The sequence below is a fragment of the Pogoniulus pusillus genome, chromosome 4 (genome assembly GCF_015220805.1).
Source record: "Pogoniulus pusillus isolate bPogPus1 chromosome 4, bPogPus1.pri, whole genome shotgun sequence".
Lineage (NCBI taxonomy): Eukaryota > Metazoa > Chordata > Aves > Piciformes > Lybiidae > Pogoniulus > Pogoniulus pusillus.
This window is the reverse complement of record NC_087267.1, coordinates 32693369-32713020: the sequence shown is the minus strand read 5'-3', so window position 1 is coordinate 32713020 and position 19652 is coordinate 32693369. Positions and strand designations below refer to the sequence as shown.

At 41.5% G+C, this 19652-nt stretch overlaps 1 protein-coding gene across 2 annotated transcripts in view; it reads right to left on the bottom strand.

Annotated features, from left to right (window-relative positions):
• Nucleotides 1-468: 468 nt before the first annotated feature.
• ORC5 (origin recognition complex subunit 5) overlaps nucleotides 469-19652 on the bottom strand; it is a 59592-nt gene continuing 40408 nt past the window's right edge. For both annotated transcript variants that reach the window (XM_064142515.1, XM_064142514.1), the window contains exons 15-17: nucleotides 5587-5699; nucleotides 2070-2158; nucleotides 469-776 (exon numbers count right to left, since the gene is read on the bottom strand). In XM_064142515.1, coding sequence (XP_063998585.1) covers nucleotides 2113-2158; nucleotides 5587-5699 — 159 coding nt within the window. In that variant the 3' untranslated portion in view covers nucleotides 469-776; nucleotides 2070-2112. The remainder of the gene's footprint in view (nucleotides 777-2069; nucleotides 2159-5586; nucleotides 5700-19652) is intronic.

Genomic DNA, 19652 nt, shown 5'->3' with positions numbered 1-19652 from the left:
TGTGTGCAAGTGGAACTATTTTTGAGTATTGGGCAGGTTGAGTGTTAATACACACACACAACTTGCTGTTGATAGCAAAGCTTTAAGAAGAGCTTTTTACTTCTGCTTGGTAGGTGCTAATGTTTTCAGTCATCCTATCACTATGCAGCAGTTTCACCGGCTGGCACTGCTCTTCCCCAGCAGTACTGCCCTGCCCCACTTTGCTGGAAGTTGCAAACAAGGCTGGCAGCAGAGTTCTTTAAGTTTTGTGACTCAAGAGTTGGAGCACTTAATAAATTAGTCTCACTCCCATCATGCTTCAGATCAGACGCCACAAAAATTTATACCATATTGCTGTTGCTTCACATGGATTGGTTATGCACACATCAAATCCTTCTGTAGCTTTCAGCCCTAGGTAGTCATACAGGAGATTCACAAGTGCTGAACAAAGCCCAGCAGTAGCTCAAAAAAGGGCAAGATGCTGCCAAGTTTAGTGAAAATTGACCTTATGTACATTTTTATTAGTGAAAACAAAAGCAGGTAGTAAACATTTTCAAACAGGTTATTTATTTGCATCTAAGCACTTCACTAAGTGTGACAAATGTTGCCACCTCATGGACAGGTGCAGGGTTTGGTTGAGCTCAGCAGTAGGAAGGAAAAGGGATCACGGAGATGACTCAATTGCTTCCCTTTCACACTCTCCTGAGGGGGAAGTGACAGCTAGGCCAGAAAGATGCTTTTGTCACTCAGATACACCTGGAACTTGTTCACTTGGGTCTGAATCCAGAAGCCCACAACTGGGGAAAAAAAAAAGAAGAAAAAAGTTAAAAAGAAAAAGCTACACCTGTTCAGGGTCTTTAACTATCTCCATCATCAGAGCAAGGCAGGGAAAGGATGAGTGTTTTTTCCCTTGGAATAAAACATACATAATGACCAACACCAGACATCTCATGGTCTTGTACAAGCAGTAAAAGACCAGCATAAAGAAGTAAAACCTTCGAGGAGGCAGTGGGACCTGGAGCTTTTCCAGAGGGTGACAGAAGTCTTTGGATTCATGAAGAAAATAATCCTGAACCAGAGTAGGGGATTATAATATCTCACAAGATGAGCAGCAGATAAATGTAATTGTAGTGTAGGCTACCACGTATTTCTAAGATGAAGTTTTATGTTATAACACCACACTGATTATTTACCACTGCACTTCTCCTGGGCAACTGCTGCAGGAATACTCTGCCATTTGTTGAATTGATCCCTTTCTGATGAAAGGCAGCTGTGCCATCCCCCATAGGGCAGACACTGTTATAAGAGCCATTACACAGTATGTATCTTGAAGTACCTTCACTCCAAACAACATTATAATTAGCACTTAACCAGGTTAAGTGTAAAAGGACTAAAAAAAAGTTGAAACAAAAATAAAAGCTTTCAAGTTTGACATGGAGATAAAGCTTTAAGAATCAGTAACTTTTTAAACTAAAGCTTTGTAAAAATAGCTTCACAGTTGACATTTATGAATGGTCTGAAAAAAGACAGTATGATGATTAATTGGAGTTTCCCATCATTGTGCTCCCCATATAAGTGTAACTGCCTCCCTAACATGACTGAAGAAAAAGGAGGACTTAGACCAGCTTGATTTTAAAGATGTTGTTATGTTTATTACATTTTGCTACTCCACTCTCCTAAAATGGTGGCCTCAGGAAAAGCTGCTTTGGCAGACAATTGCAAAGATCCCCGTGGAGAGGAAGTGAAAAGACTGGGCATAAAAACAAGGGCTGCTGCCATGTTCAAAGCACTGGGGAGAGTTCATAGAGCAAAATGCAGTCCTAAGTAAACGTGTTGCAGGCAATTTCAGTGTTAAGATAACATCATTAAGAGTAGAACAGATTGTGCTCAAACCCTGCTGTTTATAATTAACACATTGCTTCCAAATACTCCAGGGTCTCTGGTAAATAGTCCTCTGCTCAGATCCACCCAGACCAATCAGAGTATTTTCATCAGGTTCCATGCTGGGCCAGCACCTGTTTGGACAAATCCAAAAGAGCCAAAATACTCTTCTTTCTGGCCAGCTAAGTAGAGAGATGAACACAGCTTGCCTTAGTCATTGTCAGAGTGTCCATATGGCTGTGGAGCTTGTTTTCACAAGAAATCGTACAAGTACTTGATTATGTCGAAGTTCACGGTCCTGTAAACAAAAACAGTGTATCAGAGCAAATCTCAACAGTGCTAAGACTGTAACCTGTGTGCAGACAGCACAAGTGGGACACTCTGCACAACCAAAATTAAGCAATATCCCCAAAAGAAATGTGATCAAGGATGAATGAAGTTTTATCTCCTAGGGTAATTTATGGTCCCTGTAGTCTCATCATTTAAACTTTGCAAGATTCTTAAAAAAAAAGAAGACAGCTTTCCAGCAAAAGCTCTTAAGACTTTTCTTTCAATCATTAAGCTGTAAAAATATAAATAAAAAAGAATATTCTATTTTCACATGGTATACATGATATTCTAGTCAGTGATGCAAAGCTACAATCTTTTATGCTGTCGAATGTTTTGTTCGTCTTCCAAACCACCTGTTTTAGCCTGTACTAGACAACTCCTTCATCTGCACTCATTTGCAGTCGATGTTGTTTCAGTCTTGACACCAGCTGACCCATGTTCATAGCTAAATTTGAAAACTCCAAGAATGCCACTCAATGGGGTAGAAGATTTTAAATGTATACTTTTGTACTTTAATGGCAGGCGGAAAGAAACCCAAGTAGAATAAAACATGTAATTATTTTTTTTGTCTCTAAACTCATTCTGCTACACAATCTGACACTCAGACTTTAGAGTTTACTGCTTGAATACATAATGAAAATTACTGCATATAATCACAAGTATAAAATTAAAGGTTTTTTTTTTAAAGAAATATTGAATGATGCAAAAATAACTGCTAAGTGAAGCTAAGTGGCAGAACATCTGATTTGTTAGACTATAATCATTTAGTAGCCTCTGCTCACGCATGAGCCTGATGCCCACTTCTCAAAAAGCTTCTACAGAAGATCATGTTGGGCATGTTCAGAAACCTGCAAGATAGACTGTGTTTGAGACTGCTTAGTAACTCAGCTACAAAATCAAGGAACTTCACTGGCTCTGTTAGACTCCTGTGACACTGTGTTGCTCAAGAGAAGTGCTTTACTTACAAGGCTTTCCATGGAAAAAAAAGTCACACACAAATGCTGTAATGAAATACAGTTCTGGGTTCAGTAGAGACTATAGGAAAAGATCCATTACATTCCACAAACTTTAACAGGTTCCCTAATTCAGCTACAGAAAATTGATCCATTTAGGCCTGAAATTTTCAAACCATTTCAAACAGCAACAAAACATCTAACATTACCTTCAGCTAACCTGTGGCAAAAGCCAGGAGAACACTGCTGCAAAGACAGAATACATGCAACAAATCAGGGCCAGGTATGAGGTTCTGTTGTACTGAAACAGGAACTGTGCATGGCCACTGCTTATCACACTGAAATCCACCATGAAGAGGCAGAAAGGTTTTAATTTTTTTCCAAAACCATACAGCCTTTGTTTTAAAAATGTAAACTTCAATTCTGTTCAAAAAACACAGAGGATGAAATTGTAATTTGAACACCTTGAATGGAGGTGGGAAGGGAAAGAGCATAATTTTCTGTCCCACTCTTTGCACTCTTCAGCCTCCCATGAGGAAATACACTAGAGTAGCAAGGCTGAGATGGTAATGAAGTTATCTGGTGATTTTAATAACTAACACACTTAATTTAGTACTACTACAGTAACAGAGAAAAAAGAACCAGGAGATGGGCTGCTTGCTTGATGTGTATTTCAGTTTAAATGGCTAAGTAGTTCCTTCTCACACCAGTGGCTAAGAGCGATAGGCAGCTGCAAGGCTATAGCACAGCCAGAAACCCAAACTTCTTAAAACACAAGTGCTCATGCCTTCACCCTGTAGCTAGCTTCCTCAAGATAAGGGGGAAGATCAGCTTCATGGCTTCATGAAACCTTGTATGTATGGATTGTCCTCACAGATTTAACAACTGTGGGCTGGAAAAGATATTTAATATGATAAATGTAACAAAGGAACACAGCAAAGAAAAAAGGGGGAACAGGAGAAAAGTAAAACAGGCCAGCTTGAAAATTATGTCATTTAAATGGCCCTATCAAGGCAGCATATAAACACTTCCAAATTTCTCAGTGGGAAGAACAAACTGCTCTCTTCCTCTTAACATGAGCTCCATAGAACAAGTCCTGGTCCTGTTTTCTGGCCATCTCTGCTTTGCAGCAACTTTAAAGGAGTCAGTGAAACTTCCAAGGATGTTAAAGTTGCAAAGAGAGGGTCATTATTATAAGTACCTTAATTCAAGGACTCTCACTATCTTTACAGAATTTATGACCTTGTCCCAGTATTTACTGCAGGAGTTGGGGACATTTGTACACAGAATGATGCACGTTGCTGAGCTGATGGTACCAGTGGGAGCTTTTTTATTATTCACAAGTGACTATGGCTGGGAACAGCAAAAGGACACAGCAAAGCCATGAAGGTTCCGTCAGTGTGGCCAGGCCAGTCCAGAATGAGATGGAGTTTCATTCTGTGTCCTGCCCAACTGCAACAACTTATAGCACCATTCAAGAATCGATCATAGAATCAACCAGGTTGGAAGAGACCTCCAAGATCATCCAGTCCAACCTAGCACCCAGCCCTAGCCAGTCAACTAGACCATGGCACTAAGTGCCTCATCAAATCTTTTCTTGAACACCTCCAGGGACGGTGCCTCCATCACCTCCCTGGGCAGCCCATTCCAATGCCAATCACTCACTCTGTGAAGAACTTCCTCCTAACATCCAGCCTATACCTACCCTGGCACAACTTGAGATTGTGTCCCCTTGTTCTATTGCTGGTTGCCTGGGAGAAGAGACCAACCCCACCTGGCTACAGCCTCCCTTCACGTAGTTGTAGACAGCAATGAGGTCACCCCAGAACCTCCTCTTCTCTAGGCTAAACAACCCCAGCTCCCTCAGCCTCTCCTCGTAGGGTTTGTGTTCCAGGCCTTTCACCAGCTTTGTTGCCCTTCTCTGGACAAGCCTGGATGGGGCACTTAGTGCCATGGTCTAGTTGATTGGCTAGGGATGGGTGATAGGTTGGACTGGATGATCTTGGAGGTCTCTTCCAACCTTGTTGATTCTATGATTCTTCTGCTGAAATTGGTGTGTCTGTGGAGTTTACAGACAAGAGTACTGGACATGTAATAGCTCAAGAGAGCTGCAGGTGCACTGAGATTATGGTACAGTCTACACCAGAGGTAACAAAATGGAGGGATGCTTTAGAGCAGTGGTTTCCCATGAAGTCCCTGACCTTGATGTACAGTACTGCAATACATACTGCCACGCAACAGAAAGTTTCTTCAGAACAGGATTAGACTCTGCTCACTCTAAGTTCCACACTTCTCATAAACGAGACTACTCATTCACTCCTTCTTAGAAAATGTCAACAGATTTCTGCCCTAGTGTGCAGACAGCTGTAGGTGGAGCAAACACTGAGTTTGAGTGTCCTTCAAGTGAGCTCACACAACAGTAAATGACCTCTAAATGCCTTACCGGGCAATGGCTCTGATGAAGTCCAGAGATACAGTACATTTATATCGTGGTCCATCAAGCTGGTCATTATGGCCAACCACAGATAACAGTTGGAGAGTCACAAGAGAGGTGATCTACAAAGAAGAGATATGAGCAATGTTAGTCCTTTTTGCTAATGCCAACAGCAGTGGACAATTATTTATCTTTTTCTTTCCCATTGACTGCAAAGTCATTCATAGTTGCTCACTGATTTTCACACAGCTCTGCATGTAGCAAACCCAGGGACACAGTGTCATTTTCACTCAGCACAGGCAATGAGAGGCACAGGCTAAACCCTTCACCCTTTGTATCAAGAGTTAACTTGGATTTCGAATCAGAAAGAGAAAGGCAGTGTGGAGAAGAGGAACAACAGGCACGAGCTGAGCCCAAATCTCTGCCCAACAACCAGGAAAGACTTTGATTCTCTTTCTTTTATACTCAAAGACCTGCTCTTGACCTTTCACAAAGTTGGATGTTCTGGTGCCAGCTCACACCACATTTTGAACAGATGAATGTATCACTCTACTCCAAATAAAAAAGAACTTGAAGATTGGGGAGACAAGGCTGAAGACTGTGTACTGGTAAAGAGCAGGGAGCTGCAAGGAGACACATTTGCCTACAAACATACTTCTAGTGTCTTGAGAGAGCCACTGATTATTCACCAGAATAGCAACATATAGGCATATTTTGCACTGTCTTTGGTCCTCCGAAGGATGACTGTGGTGTCACTAACGTACAGACATGAGATGCCACCAACGAATGCAGGTGATCTGTTCTGCCTCAGTTAGGAAGAAAATGCTATGGCAATTCCACTGTTTCCCTACCTCCTCTCAACTCCTGGAGAAAGAAAGAAGTAAAAGCAGAAAAGAAGAAGAAAAATTCCCTGGCCTTTTCTACAGATACCACTGACAACTCAAGGCAACAAGGTTACACTCTACGAAGAACTGGTATCTGGCCACAGCTCTATTTTTCAAAGAAATCACAACCCAGCCAACCATGACCCAACCTCTGTGTAGCAATAATAGCACAGTAAGGCATTTCTGAAGAATAAATGTATCAGGAAATAGAGTGTGAGTTCAAACCTCCAAGGAAGAGCACTGCTATGAAATGCAGCATCAACGTCTTACTAGCATCAATCAGTCAAAATGGAAAAAATAAATCCTAACGCAGTAATAAGCCCAGATTTTGCTGAAAGTGAACTTGGTTTTCAAATTCATGACAGTGCTCACAGGAGGTAGGAATAATTATTGAAGTCTTCCTTAAGTGAGTATAATATTAAAAGAATGACACTCCTCTGAGAAGAAGAGAAAAAATTACCATCACCAAGAATGAGGCAATTTTTATAACAGCCTGTGCTTAACTGTCTCTTATGTGGAGTTAGACAATGACAGCTTGGATGTCATAACTCTGAAAAGTCTTTGCAGTTTGGTTACAGAACACTGGCCTACAAATATTCACAATCTCCACCTAATTCAGGTCTGTAAATGACATGAAAGTGTAGCAAATGATTTAGAAACTGTTAGCACTGGAGAAAATTGGACTGAGTGTTGAATGACTCAAAATCCCAGTCTAGAATCACTGTGAATATGAATCTCTGAAGTGGGATCGACCCTGCACTTACTTTCTTAAGATACTCCTAAGTTTGGAGAACAATTTTTCTACACTACTCATTCAACAAAGTCTGTGGTCAGTGAAGAAGCAGGGGCTAATCTGCTGCAGCAAATGACAGAGCAGCATGCTGGCAAATCACTTCTGCCATGCATACTTGCAGAAGGAAAGGAAGAAGGCTCCTGAGAGCTCCCAAGCAGCACAGCAAAAGCCTAGGTAGTTTATAGTTGGATCCATCTCAGTTTTACGTGGCATGCAAAACTGACTCTGCTGCTGCACTACAAATGCTCCAGTAAAACTTCAACAATTTTCTCTTCCATCCAGCACCAAATGCTGTATGTGTAACATAAGGTCAGCAACGTAAAATTCCTTACTAAAGGCTGACTCCAGAAATCTGAAATAGCACCAGACTAGACACTAAGCTTCATTCATGTTTTTTCTTCAGGACAATAAAGATTCATTATACAGAATTATGAGACAAAGTTGTATCATCATCAGACTAGCACACACTTAGTAAACTGCAACCCTTGACTAACTTGTATCACAAATCCCCTGTTTATCTAGCCTTATGTCATCACATGGAAGGGTGTGTTGTAACTGAGTCCTGATGCTGAGACTGCTTGAAAAGACAGAAATAGGGAGAAGTGCCATTGGCAATTCATGGAGGGAAGAAACAGTTTTATCTCTGAAGATGGTCAGTAGAGACAAAGAGAGAATGAACATGCATCTACGGGGAGTAACTAGGGACTAGATTCCCTATGGATAGCCAAATGTTAGATGCTAAAATATGTAACATGAATCTTTGGGACAGAACTCAAAACTTCCTTACAGATGCCTTGCTTGTACATGGAGAGGGGCAGAGATCTCAAGAGGACAAATCCAAAACCCTGCACAGAGTGCAGACAGCAGCCTGGAGCTCTGTTTCCACAGCTTTTTCAACGGGGTCAAGGAGAATCAAAACCAGCAAGAGTTCTGTCACTGCAAAGCAATCACTTCACTTTTTCTGCTTTATACAATACAGCAGGATTCTCCTGCTGGTGAGTCAGAACTGGGCAACAGGCTTATTCTTTGCAACACATTTCTGTGCTAGAAGAAAATATTAGACTGTGGTGGATGTGGAATTACTAAGTTCCTCAAGTATTTTATGTTGAATCTATTTGTCTTGACCAGATTGATATAAACAAGACTGTCCTCACCAAATGCTTAAGAAATCTTCCAGGACACAGAAGGTTCAATTCCCTCTGGACACAAAGAGGTCTGAGTGCTTCTTTGCTGCACATCTGATGGCTAGCTGGGGTGGGAGCAGTGAAGGAAGGAAAAAGCTTTGTATGGTATTAAATCATTACCAGATCTAACTTTCATTGTAATTGCTTCTAGAGATGAGCTGTTTCGCACAAAACTGCATCTTCCCTGCACCTACTTGGGGCATTCACCTGGTAAAGCAGGATACAGTGGAACAAACTAATTTCAGCAATATTTTCTAAATCACCAATTTTCATGTTAGATTAATTTTTAGGGTCCAAGTGCCACCTATAACTCAAGCATTAAAAAAAAAGAAGTTACTACTTCAAAAGTTCAGGTGTTGTAACACTTTGGAGACAACCTGTTCTTAAATGAAAATACAGCAGAAGTTTGAAACACAGTTGGGAAAAAATATGAATGCAATATCAAACTAATTGTACTTCTTAGAAAAATAAGACATTCTTCCAAGCTTTAGCCCTTCCCCCCCCCCCCAAACCAGGGGTACAATGGCTCCATTTCTTTATCACAAACCTTGTTAAAAAAACATCTGGCAAGAACAGACTACGAAGAAGCCAGAAAAACTGTGTGGGTGACAATGGAAAGAATATTTATTTGGAATCTTTTGAACAAAAGACATTACAATGAGAAGACATATTCTAAATCTATGAATTAAAATGAAGTTAGATCTGGTAATCATTTAATGCTGCCAAAAACATCATAAGGGAATATCATTTTCTACAGGAGTATCAAGAAAATTCCAAGTAAAGTCCCTTTAGTTCAAATCTGAGAGATGTGAAGGGACAGCTGTCACTGATAGGTTTGAAGGCAAGCGCTGACTCACCTTTCTCTGAACTACATTTGTGTGAGAAACCTGCTGCTGAAAGCCTGAAGACAAGAATAGTCATAAATGCATGGCAGAGAGTTGCTGCCAGTAGGAAATGACCACTCAGATTGCTCCTGGAGATTCACTGGTCAAATACAGACACTGAAACCTCTGGAAAAAACATGCAACTCACAAGCCATCCTTAAAGGCTGCTCTTTTTCCTATTAGCCTGGACTAACAGATGGGCCAAGCAGACACAAAGACCAGCTTTGTTAGCACATGGCAGCATGGAAATGAGGAGGATTCCAGAAGGGCTGTCTGCTGCGAAAGGCCAGGCTTTTCTCAGGGGTGCAAACTTTGAGCAGAATCAGGGCCCAGGACACAGGAAAACACATAATTAGTTTAGGTAAGCAATGACTATCATAAGAGTTCTGACAAAGCGTGTCACACAAATTCATAGGATAAAACTAGACGGAAAAAATGCTATTGAGAAGGGGGGGAACAAGGCAAAAAGCCAAAAAGAAGCAGTTTCCTCAGAGATATGATTGTCATCTCACCAAGTAGTACATTTTAAACTGAACTAAAGAAATATTTACAAAAGACACTAACAGGAACAATTTGAAACTAACAGAGGCATACCAGATGATCTGTAAAGCACTTTTCATCTCCACGGTCTACAGTCTCCAATTATGTTGCCCAACATGCAATGTTAGTTGTAACTTTTCAATCTGCCCTACTTTCACTCATAGTTTTTTGATTCTGAGCCTCAAACCTATGAAGAAATGAAACTTCCTCTCAATATTGTCAAACAACAGTAAGCATCGAGTCTTCCACAGCTGCATTAAAATGTTTCTGCACCTCATGCATTACACCACCATCACCACCTGGCTCTCAAAGCAAACATGCAGCTCACTAATGCAAAACCCTCTGATGCCAAGAGTTACATTCATGCACATGCCAGAACCACTGCTATGCAACAAAACAGTTTGAAAACCATATGAAAACCACATTTCAGTCAAAATGATTGCTGCAATATTATCCTGGAGATACATTCAGTGACTCTAGAACAAATTACGTGAGAGTAAAAAAAACTACTCAAAACCAGTTCAATCAAAATTGTAGCTAGAGCATGCTTAGCATGTCAGCCTTGTTAGAAAGTTTATACAGAAAGGCAACAACACAACATTATATCCTTGGCTAACTTTTTTGCCTTTTCTTTTTCTCATCTTAAATTAATCCAACCCTTTTTCAAATAAGCTTGTGAACGCAGCAAAATGTCTTTGGCTTTAATAGAGCCAGCAACAGACACATGTATCCCAGCCACAGTCTCAATGATGCTCCACAGACAGCACTCTATGCCACTCACTTTGGTAGTGAGCACACGGATCACATAGGATGCTACACTGCATGACTATGGCCCAGTGTACTTTGCAGGTCTTTTTCTTCCACAAATCATAGACGGGTTTGGGTTGGAAGACACATGAAAGATCATCCAGTTTCATAACAAGGGTCGCTTTCACTAGAGCAGGTTGCTCAAACCCCCATCCAACCTGGCCATAAACACTTAGAGGGATGGGACAGCCACAACTTCTCTGGGCAACCTGTTCCATCTTCTCACCACCCTCACTGCTGAAGAATTTCTTCCTTGTATCCTACCATTTAATATAGCCATTACCCCTTGTCCTATCACTACAAGATCTTGTAAAAAGTCTCTCTCCACCTTTCCTGTAGCCATCTTTTAGTAGTACTGAAAGGCCATCCTAAGGTCTTGCCAGAGCCTTCCCTTCTCCAGGCTGCACAACCCCAAATTTCTTAGCCTGTTTCCATAGGAGAGGTGCTCCAGCCTCCTGACCATCGTGCTTGGCCCTCCCTGGCCACGCTGTTTGCATTCAGCATCTGTCTGTACGCTGTGGGTTTTTTTGCATGTCTCTCACAGAAACGTGAACACATCGCTTGGCGTTGGCACTGCGGGATCTCACCTGTTATCTCTGCATCTGTATCAGGCTACACCACGCTCCCCATCTTAAAGCAGTTCCTGCACATCTCATCAACGAGTTGACAACACTTTAACAGAAGACTTCATCAGATTGTGTCAAACAATTTAACACTAATTACTAACTTGAACAAACTTCCAAGACATAAACGTGTTGACAAATTCCAGATGTGACACTAAATGTTTAATTACTATGGGGCAGGGGGATGTGTGGGGAAGGAAATCAAGAGACTGCTTCTGCTGCCATTTATCCTTTAAAAACCAATGTTGCTTAGACTAATATCTTTCTTTCTTTCATTTTTATACTCATTTAAGGATTTTTAAATGTCTGTTCTATCATGGCATTAGGGATGTTTAGCTGTTATTAGAAAGCACTCCAGAGACTCTGTCAGGGAAGGAGATGTGGACCCCATTCCCCCCCAAGAATGATCATGCCACGATGCTACTTTCAGTTTGGAGTACAATAAAGAATGTACTGGATTGCAATCAGTTTGTGCCACTGAAGCCATCAGTGTCATGCCAGCTTTTCCAGAATGCACTCCATTTTGTCACAGAAACAAGTTTCTCCCTCCCAAGACAGTGACTCCCACCAAAGGCTTTTTCAGAATCTTGATACAATCAAGACAGGAAAACTTGCTTCAATTTCCCAAGTGATTTCATTCAAGACCTATTTATTTGAATATACTCTTATATTTTAATGAAACCTTTTTGTATTTGTTACTTTGCATATTTGTCTTCATTCAAGGCAAACCTATGAGATTCACAGATTTAAACAAGTGGCCCTTTTGGCTTCTTCAGTGCTTCATCCTATAGGTGGTTCAGTCATTTATTAGACAGCCAAAACTTCCTCCTCTTCCTTTAGTTTATAAAAGACGATTACTCTGTTTTCAGAACAAATGTTTATTTACCCTCAAGTTTATGACCTTGAATCTCATGCTGTTAAACCCACTCAGTTTGTATCATACTCACAATCCTCGAGATATTTCTTGCATAACTCTTCACAGCAGAGAAGTTTACTAGGCCCAAGGCATACAACCTCAAATGTTACACTGCAAAATTCTTTCGGTTCTTTACTAGACAGGTCAGAAGAATTCTCATGCTGTGTTTTCCCCACGGTATGATCAGCGTTCACCACTTCTGTTTTATATCACTCACTCTAACTTTCTGTGTCTTGTTTACACTAAATACTATTTGACAAGAATTGCTGCCAATTTCATAGACTGAATTCAAGGCATACATGTAAATACTTTGCTTTTCTCTTGCAATTCACTTTGTTATGGTTTTACAATGTCAGGTAAATGTATTTTCTTCCTCCGAGATGACACTTCCTCACCTTGCCCTAGAATTCAAGTTCTTATCTTAGAATCTGCTCTCTTCAATTAGCAACCTCTCTTTTAGAGGTTTGCTCTTCAGTGACTGTGCTAGTTTGAAGCAGGGTAGAATGTTTTGGTGAGAAGAACTAGATTATAGTCTGTGAAAGGAAAACAATAGCGAAGTCTACTCCCCTCAGAGTCTTGCTGAACAAGAAATGAAAACATTAGATAACACTCTCGCCATTTTTGTCTCACTCTGGCTTGGGCTGCTGACTGGGCAACATCTTACTCTCTAACCTCACCTTCCATTTGGCCTAGCCCACTTTGCTTCTTAACCTCTTGGCTGAACCTCTATTCTTCTTTAGGACTGGGGTAAGGTTGAGAGGGGCAGGGGGAAGGTGCAGGGGTGGTTGAGAGCCCCTCCTGGGGACTCAGGTTTCTGGGAGGGGAGTTGTGTTTCTGTATTACTTTTTACCTTGTATGTTTCTGTATATAACTGTATATACTGTAAATATCTGCTTCTATATCACGGTATCACAGTATCACCAAGGTTGGAAGAGACCTCACAGATCATCAAGTCCAACCCTTTACCACAGAGCTCAAGGCTAGACCATGGCACAAAGTGCCACGTCCAACCTTGCCTTGTGGTAGCTGTAAATAAATAGCTTCATTTATATTCCCAGAGCCAGCTGAGTCTAGTCTGGGTAATTTCTAAAGTGGGGGGGAGGCAGAGAACACCCAAACTGTCACAGCTACAAATCTTGGTTCATCAGTGCCACATCTTTAGATCTCTCCTGTGTATCTTCTTGCTATCCTTAGTCTTTACATCTCTTCCAAAACCCAGTGCTTTCCACAAAAACCCTGTAGCTTTTAAAATAAGGACAAGATCTAGGAAACAACACAGGAAACAAAAAACAAACAAGAAACCCAGGAGGCATTTCTTCATCCAGATCTGTAGTTAATCAGTGACACCCTTTGACACTGAAAATTCAGTGCAGTGGCAGAGGTTTTTATGGAGCTAAGAAAGCAACCGGTCACATTAATGGAAAGAAGTAACACACAACCTGCTCAACACAAAGAACATCAACCTTGTGGCAAACGTTTTAGCCTTCTTAAATAACACGAAGCTGTAATGTATCAGAGTAAACTTGTCTCCTTGCTTACCAGTCTTACGTATTTCCTGCATGTCCAATATTAATCAAATAGAGTCAAGACAGTTTTACTGTCTTATAAGAAGCCAAACAGTGAATAAGGCCACTTTTGGTGTGACTTAATGTCAGTGATATAATACACTCACCATAAAGTATACAATCTGCAGTCTACATTCTAGCACTTTGTGTTTCCCCTTCCCCCTTCTTCCAGGTGGCTGCAAGGACCCTCTTCACTATTAATTGCTGTATTCTCTCCTGGAAACCAAAAAGGAATGAAAAAACAGCTTCCCCCACCATGTTCCAGAAAACTTCTTTTAGGTATAAAACTGTCCCTGCCCACTCACCATTACAGTAGCATTGATTTTTAAAGGAATTTCAATAATTTATTCATTTTAGAACTATTATTAAAGGAATATTTCAAAATAGTAATGAATTTTCTTTCTCTTCATTATTTTTATTCAATATAGAAACTAAGACCCTTTTTTCTCTCTTTGCACATTTAATTCAGCATTAATCAAGCTGTCTAAGGAGAAAAATGAAAATAAAAGGCAATTCCCAACAGTTTTTGCCTCACTCTGCTCATCAAATTTAAAAGTACGAAAATCCCTGCAGAATGATGCATGGATAAATCAGTATTTTACTCAGCTCCTTCACTCTGAGGATCAGTTAAAGTACTTTGTGATGCCCTGAAAGGCATGCTAGAAATTTGCTTAGTGTGATCTTTTCTGAGAGGATCAAATTATTTTCTGTACCTGAGGGATATATTTAGAAATCTCTACAGAAATGTCTGAAGACCCCCATGGATGGTCCAAGGTGAGTTTATTTTGGTCCTCCAAAAGCAGGGAAAGCCAAGGCCTGAGTGTCCTTGCAATCTCTTCAAGTTGCATACACATAATTTACTCCCTAACAAACTAGGAAATTCACTTCCAAGTAGGTGGGCTGCAGACAGGAGTTACAGACAGGTAATTCAAAAGCAGTTGACTTTCTATTTCATACTTTAAAATCAGAGCAACGGAAGACAGTAACAGATGGCCAAAGAAACACTTGGGGAATGATGTTTACAGTTAATTTGATTACTTAAGTCAGGTAGCTTCAAAAAGTGGACACCAGACAAAGGCTGGCTGTTTTTCAAGGCACAGGCAACAAGCAGCCAACAGAAGTTTCCTTCTGCCACCCCCTGATTTACTTCTGCATCAGAAGTCCCAAGTTCCAAGTGCTGTTTAGAAGATGATGAAGGCAACACAAAGATTGTTTTCCAGAAGCAAACCTTCCTAAACTGACCAAGCATACTACCTCAAATCTCCAAATTCAAAACACTGTCACCTTTTCATTTTGTCCTTCACTTACAACACTCCTGGTCCCACAGTGGCAGCAGTTTTACATAACACAAGACAATTTCTATCAAGAACAAAGTAACCTTAAAAATATTACCAAGCACAGTGATATTGATAGGACTTGATGTATTTACAGAGGAGCCCTAAATTTTTTATGCTCAGTAAAATATAGAACTGTGTGCACAGAGCTGGTAGCATTCTACAGCTACCTAAAGGAGTTTTGTTTGCAAGTACAGCTTTGGATTAAAAAATAATTAAAACAATTAGGATTTTTAACCTGTCAGTACTCTGTATATGCCATGAGCAGAAATCATGAACCTAAAGGAGGTTTCTCATTATCAGATGCTTGGAACTGTTTTCTAAGACTAAACTACCTCGCTTTCTCCAAAAGAAAATAAGTATTTTCAACATGTCTTAACAATAATAAAGAATATTGATACCTGCCTGAACATGAGCTGGCAGTGTGCCCAGGTGGCCAAGAGGGCCAATGGCATCCTGGCCTGCATCAGGAATGGTGTGGCCAGCAGGAGCAGGGAGGTCATTCTGCCCCTGTACTCTGCACTGGTTAGACCACACCTTGAGTACTGTGTTCAGTTCTGGGCCCCCCAGTTTAGGAGGGACATTGAGATGCTTGAGCGTGTCCAGAAAAGGGCGACGAGGCTGGTGAGAGGCCTTGAGCACAGCCCTACGAGGAGAGGCTGAGGGAGATGGGATTGGTTAGCCTGGAGGAGGCTCAGGGGTGACCTTATTGCTGTCTACAACTACCTGAGGGGTGGTTGTGGCCAGGAGGAGGTTGCTCTCTTCTCTCAGGTGGGCAGCACCAGAACAAAAGGAAACAGCCTCAAGCTACACCAGGGGAAATTCAGGCTGGAGGTGAGGAGAAAGTTCTTCACTGAGAGAGTCATTGGACACTGGAATGGGCTGCCCGGGGAGGTGGTGGAGTCGCCGTCCCTGAAGCTGTTCAAGGCAGGATTGGACGTGGCACTTGGTGCCATGGTCTAGCCTTGAGCTCTGTGGTAAAGGGTTGGACTTGATGATCTATGAGGTCTCTTCCAACCTTGGTGATACTGTGATACTGTGATCTAAATCTTGTACAAAGAGACAAGATGCTAAGAATTTTTATTAAAAACAATCACTCCAGGGAGATTTCACCTAAATCCTTCTGAAACACAAACCACAAGGCTAGACATAAGGTAAAATACTCTGCAGCCTGAAGTGGGAGTCTGCTCTGAAAAATGACAATTTAAAGATACTTTTTGTTTTATATTGAGATCACTCAACCAAATTTTTAGACTCTCCACAAGACCACGATGGACCCCAACTACTTAGAAGTGTCACTGCAGAAGACTGACATCAACACCACGTTCACTGTGACTACTTAACAGTATACACGTTTTAGTGGTTCCACAATAGTGACAACAGTAAAACTAGAAACAGCTTTTATCAGTTACTCTATCAGTATGTAGTACATTATACAGGTTCAAAACAAAAGGTCTCTCCCATCCTGATATGCTGTCTTTCTAAAAGACCAGCAGAGGATGCTTAGGAAAGAGTCTTACAAAACTGTAAGCAAGAGGAATTTCCTGACATACATCACTGTCTCCTGGTAATCTTTCTCTGAGACTTCAGTAATTTAGTATAAAATTGTTCACACTCATGGATCTAGCCTGCTGAAATATGACATTTCATGTTGTTCTTGTACTGCCAAACCAGTGCTAAAAAGAGTGTTGAATTATGATGTTCATGCACCTAATCAACACATCGGAGGAGAAATTAGGAGGCTGTACATAAATACTAAGCAATCAGAAACAACAATGCTGCCCAGCTCTCAGCAAAAGCATTGAGTCATATCAGGGTTCATGCCATTAAGAAGGGGATGTGAAAAAAGTAAAATCTAACTGATTTTCTACATTACTTGGGGCAATTAATGAGGCAGGAATTTAAAATGTGTAGTTATCTTTTATTTCCGCAATGCCCCACCCATGAACTTTACACAAAGTAGTTAAATTTGGGCTCTAATTTGGTTGGGGAAATTTTTACACGGATGCTTATGGGCAATTTAGTAATATAGGAGAATCAGAACATTGGAAAAGGTTTAAACACAAAATGCTTCCACCCCACTTATAAATAGGGAGCCTGGAATCCTAGGGAAAGTCTGTTCTACTCATGGCACTGGAGTAGGATTTAGCAATAGTCCCCTGGCTCCTTTGCTCATCAACGGGATGAGATTTAACAAGGCCAAGGGCAGGGTTCTGCACTTTGGCCACAACAACCCCAAGCAGTGCTACAGGCTGAGGACAGAGTGGCTGGAGAGCAGCCAGGCAGAAAGGGACCTCGGGGTACTGGTGGATAATAGGCTGAAGATGAGCCAGTAGTGTGCCCAGTTGGCCAAGAGAGCCAATGGCATCCTGGCCTGCATAAGGAACAGTGTGGCCAGTAGGACAAGGGAGGTTATTCTTCCCCTGTACTCAACACTGGTCAGGCCACACTTTGAGTCCTGTGTCCAGTTCTGGGCCCCTCAATTCAAGAGAGATGTTGAGGTGCTGGAATGTGCCCAGAGAAGGGCGACAAAGCTGGTGAGGGGCCTGGAATACAAACTCTATGAGGAGAGGCTGAGGGAGCTGGGGTTGTTTAGCCTGGAGAAGAGGAGGCTCAGGGGGGACCTCATTGCTGTCTACAACTACCTGAAGGGACATTGTAGCCAGGTGGGGGGGGGGGGGGGGTCTTCTCCCAGGCAACCAGCAACAGAACAAGGAGACACAGTCTCAAGTTGTGCTGGGGGAGGTCTAGGCTGGATGTCAGGAAGTTCTTCCCAGAGAGAGTGATTTGCCATTGGAATGGGCTGCCCAGGGAGGTGATGGAGTCACCGTCCCTGGAGGTGTTCAAGAAAAGACTGGATGAGGCACTTAGTGCCATGGTCTAGTTGACTGGCTAGGGCTGGGTGCTAGGTTGGACTGGATGATCTTGGAGGTCTCTTACAATCTGGTTGATTCTACGATTCTATGATCGCTATACCTCTTGCAGAGATGATCCTCAAAAGCAGTCATAACTAGGTTTTCTATCTTTTGTTCAGCTGTACTTGGTTTTATCAGGTACAGAGCATGAAACATCACCTGTTAGCAATTAACTGGAAAGAAAAAGACCTATTCTTCAAACACAACACTTGAATGCAGCTTCTTTCACTTACACAACCATGAAATACTTCTAGTTACACCATGTACCAGTTTCTCTAAATTGGGAAAATCCAGTTTCTGACACTCACGTATTTGGCAGGCACATGTGCTGGGTAAAAAAAGTTATTGGCCAACCAAGAAAATTAAATAGTGAATGTTAAAATTAAAACATCATAAACAGGCTTCATTCCCTCAACAGCACTGAATTTATCACCAAACTGAAAAACCCATACAGGAGAACAACAGAGAGGTGCCAAAAAAACAAGGAAAAAAAAATCAAGCAATCAATGAAGTCTTTTAATCTCAGGGATGAAAGACAGTCACCCTCCTAGTACCCCTAATAGGGGTACTACCTACTATAGAGAGAAAGCACAGGGATAAAAACAAACCTGATGATACAGAGGGGAAGCAGTTATAATTTGGCAATAATGTCACTCAAGTCTGATGAAAAGCTATCTGTCGTTCCCATCACAGTCTCAAGTTGTGCCGGTGGAAGTATAGGCTGGATGTTAGGAAGAAGTTCTTCATAGAGAGAGTGATTTGCCATTGGAATGGGCTGCCCAGGGAGGTGGTGGAGGCACCATCCCTAGAGGTGTTCAAGAAAAGCCTGGATGAGGCACTTAGTGCCATGGTCTAGTTGTCTGGACAGGGTTGGGTGCTAGGTTAGGCTAGATGATCTTGGAGGTCTCTTCCAACCTGGTTGATTCTATGATCAGCTATGCTACATCCCAAACACTTTTGCTCCTCCTTGGAGGCCTTTCACAGCAGCTTCTATGGCTATCTTCTGGAATCTCTTCAGTAAGCAGAGTATTGCTCAAGTATATTTTTAAATGTGCATAGCAGAATCTACACTGCAGTCAACAAATGTAAGGGGAAAAAAACCCAAAGGTATCAAAGAGCCAACTGCCTGGGAAGTGTTGTTGTCATTCTGTGGTTTCTCAGCAAGAGAAACTCCAGCGAGAGAGAGCAAAATGTTATCTATGGTATACTCTGCTTGTAAACATTCACCCTGGGCATCTGCATCTTTCCCTCTGCTGCTGAAGACTAAGATCTGCTTTTCAAGAAATTTTCAACACATGTTGTCCAACACAACACATTAAAACCAGATCACAGCCAAGGTGATCACTGCCAGGAATTAGTTAGTGGATCAGGACATCCAGCCTGTTCTTCTGAGATGCCAGCAGACTGCACCTTCTTAATGAATGGAATTTTACTACCAGAAGCAACAGTCTGAGGGGTAGCACTGCAGATCTCCTACAACTTACACCAGTGTTCAAATCTATACTCCCAAAGCTCTCTCTTTGCACATCTTGTCATGCAGCACTATGCAGCACTAAAACCTGGATGATTTTATTTGGGCAGAGTGCAGACACTTTGTCATCTCAAGGAGCTGCATTTCTAAGACACAATC